Below are 3,166 nucleotides of genomic sequence, written 5' to 3'. Positions count from 1 at the left end.
TATTTCGGTTGTATCAAATCTAAAGCTCAGAACTTTTTTGTACACCTAATAACATATTCTATTATAATTTTTTCTCTTAAAAGTAATTTGACAGTAATTAATGGCACATTTATTGGATAAAATACAATTTCTTCTGCTGTTAAGTTTTCTGACTTGCGCGCTTTAACATACAGTGCAGATGGGTGGGCATACGCACGCACAACTGCACTACAAATATACGTTGCTATTTTTCTAAAAAATATGACGTGATAGGCAAATTCTAAGGACAGCATCGTTTTCAGCAAAAATCTATGGGAAATCACTCTTCTTCTTCAGGAAACTTTTAACATGTCGATGAATGTAAATATTAAAATAGTGATTCGTAAAATTTTTACGAGAGAAAACCTTATTTATATTTACTAAAAATTATGTATCATATTTATTAATATGAGAGCATTTTTTTGCTCACAGTATGGTATCGAGAGACATTTCTATCAAAAGCAAGAACAGCCTAAGCTGGATGTTAATTTGATGCCAGGAATTAAAGAATTAGCGGCACCAGAGAAGCTGCTATCGACTATCAGCAAGCTAAGTAAGATCTATGAAGAAAAGAAGCGTGCTTTGTACGACGCGGAAGGAGATTCTAGCCTGCAACTTTACGATGCTAGCATAGCAGACAATATTGTTGATGACATTCGTACAGTACAGTCGGAAAGTAGAATATTTGTTAAATCATCCAATGTGAAAAACACTAGTAGTAGTAAGCCATCAACAGCATCAGCAACAGCAGCATTGACCGAAACTGTTCAGAAAGATCAAAAACGGTAGGTAATTTCTTAAGGCTCGTAACTATTCACTGCGGTCATTTTGAATTGTGATGTTAAAAACAAGAAAAATACATGAAAGTTCTTGCTTTTTAATAAAGGAACATTTGCAATTGATAGAATATATTTATAAAATATATCGAAAACTCCCTTTGTGTTTTAATAATCAATAAATAACTATATATTTGAATTATCTAACTAGAAAACGAAATAAATCACATGACAGCTGTCGCATTGACATAAATATGTTTTATTCTATTTTGAGATAAAAAGAGAGTTATATTTTATAAATATACCGTGTCAGATGCAAATATTATTGAAAAATATTTCTATTTTAATATATTTTGCAAGAATTTTCATCATGTGTTTTCTCACTTCTGATGTCTTCTAAAGATACTTTATGAATGGTCACTAGCTTTAATTCGATAAGAGTGACACAAGGTCGCAAAAAAAATGATTCCATAAAAGGTACATTAAATCCCTGATGGAAAATTTTCGCTAAAATTATTCCACGTTATAGAACACTTTTCAAACAAATTTTAGTTTAATTTTAGCAATTTTTAGTTGAAAAATTCATTTTTAGCAAAATTTTAGAGAAGTTTCAGTAAAAATTTCAGAAAAATTTCAGTTCAATTCGAGCAATTTTTCAGTATGTTAGCTGAAAAATTCACTTTCAGTGAAATTTCAGCAAATTTTCAACAATTTCGCTAAAATGTTCCAAAACATGAAATAATTTCACGTCTTTCATCGAAATTTTTTCACCAAGGAAATATAAAATAAAGATTACAAAAAAGTTCAACTTTTTACACAAGTTTTGAAAAACATGAAGAAAAAGTTTTTGAATTAGGACTTTTAAAGATACAATTTAAAATAATTTAAATATAATAAAGTAATTTAAATTGTATCCCTTTTATAATGACTATATACGATTTTCATCACGTAAAAATTACTCTTTCTATTGTCGTAATCTTATCTATTATCAATTTACTGCTAATTTTTTAAATTCTTTTTTGAATTATTAAAAGAAATAATTGCTTTACTTAGCGATCTAAGATATGTAATTGTAATTGCGTTTCGTTATTCACTGTGAGCACTGAAAATGTATGCGTAATGTGCATTATAGATTTTTAGTACTTGCAATGATTAACGGAACGCAGCGTGTATAAGTGAACGTTTTTTATAATTTTATTTTAAAGATGTGCAATTTTCTTATTACTTTTATGTACTTAAAGAGGGACCTACTCACATTGATTTTAAACTAAATAAAAATATATTAAAAGTTGAAGCATCGATTATAATGATAATTCTTCTGCAGTATCAGAGTTCGAAAAAATCAGGTCTTATCCAAGATAGGCCGAGCATTTGAAAAAGGACTACAATCTGAAGAAGAATCGGAAACGGATTGAGAAGATACGTGAAGAATACTCAGCGCTGCTTTATAATAACTGCAAAAAATTATAACTCAAGAATTGGTTCAAATATCAATTTAAGTGTAAATAAGGTGAAAAAGAGATTTAAAAATTATAGACTTTTTTATAGGTATATCTATGGTTCAACTAAGTAAAATTTACACTATGTAATCACAAAGGATGAAATTTTGTTAACTGTGATCTTAATAAGCTCAAAGATGACCCTACACGGTCAGTAATACTGTCAGTACCAACAATATTACTGAGCGTGTGGAGTTGATTTTGATGGATTGACATCAAATTCTATTGACATAGAATATTGACGGTACTCTGAATTTTACTTTTCGAGCATTAATATCGCTTTATCCATGTCACAGTATGTCAGTGTAAAGGCCATTCCACACAAACTTGTATAGCCGCATAAATATAACATACTCGTATATATAAAACATATATATAAAGAAAATAATCCAATCGTATTTTACGTTTGCCTTTATGATAGAAATGTGATTGGATAATTTTTTTTATATATTATGCGGCTATGGAAGTTTGTGTGGAGAATGGCTCTAATAGATAACGTATATAAAACAAAAGTGAAATATATAGGGATGCACCGGATCGTAAAATTACCGGATATCTGGACAGAATGTAACATCAAATATCCGAGAAGGCAATTTCTTCGAGTCGGATATCCGACATTTTCTGGATATCCAACCGAATTCCGAGAAAGTGTTTTCTAAAAAAAAAGGGCGTTACATCACTGCGTGTGTCCCGTAACGAATTTTGATATCTTCGCGTTATGAATTACTGTTTCAGGATCCAGCGATTCTCGTGTCTTATCTCACTGCTGTCACCAATTATGTTATGTGTTACGAATTCTCATGTTAATAATCAATTAATAATCGCAGATTGAATATTTTTGTGTTATACTGTGCATCGCTGCCGAGCGCGGAA

General features: G+C 30.2%; 1 protein-coding gene across 3 annotated transcripts in view; it reads left to right on the top strand.

The window, feature by feature from the left end:
- LOC108756374 overlaps window positions 1-3,166 on the top strand; it is an 18,461-nt gene that overhangs the window by 11,331 nt on the left and 3,964 nt on the right. For all 3 annotated transcript variants that reach the window (XM_018500122.1, XM_018500120.1, XM_018500121.1), the window contains exons 4-5: window positions 451-803; window positions 2,119-2,304. In XM_018500122.1, the coding sequence (XP_018355624.1) occupies window positions 451-803; window positions 2,119-2,209 (444 nt within the window). In that variant the 3' untranslated portion in view covers window positions 2,210-2,304. The remainder of the gene's footprint in view (window positions 1-450; window positions 804-2,118; window positions 2,305-3,166) is intronic.

The sequence above is a fragment of the Trachymyrmex septentrionalis genome, unplaced genomic scaffold (genome assembly GCF_001594115.1).
Source record: "Trachymyrmex septentrionalis isolate Tsep2-gDNA-1 unplaced genomic scaffold, Tsep1.0 scaffold126, whole genome shotgun sequence".
Lineage (NCBI taxonomy): Eukaryota > Metazoa > Arthropoda > Insecta > Hymenoptera > Formicidae > Trachymyrmex > Trachymyrmex septentrionalis.
Note: the sequence above shows the minus strand (reverse complement) of the source record. Positions and strands in the feature narration are given on the sequence as shown.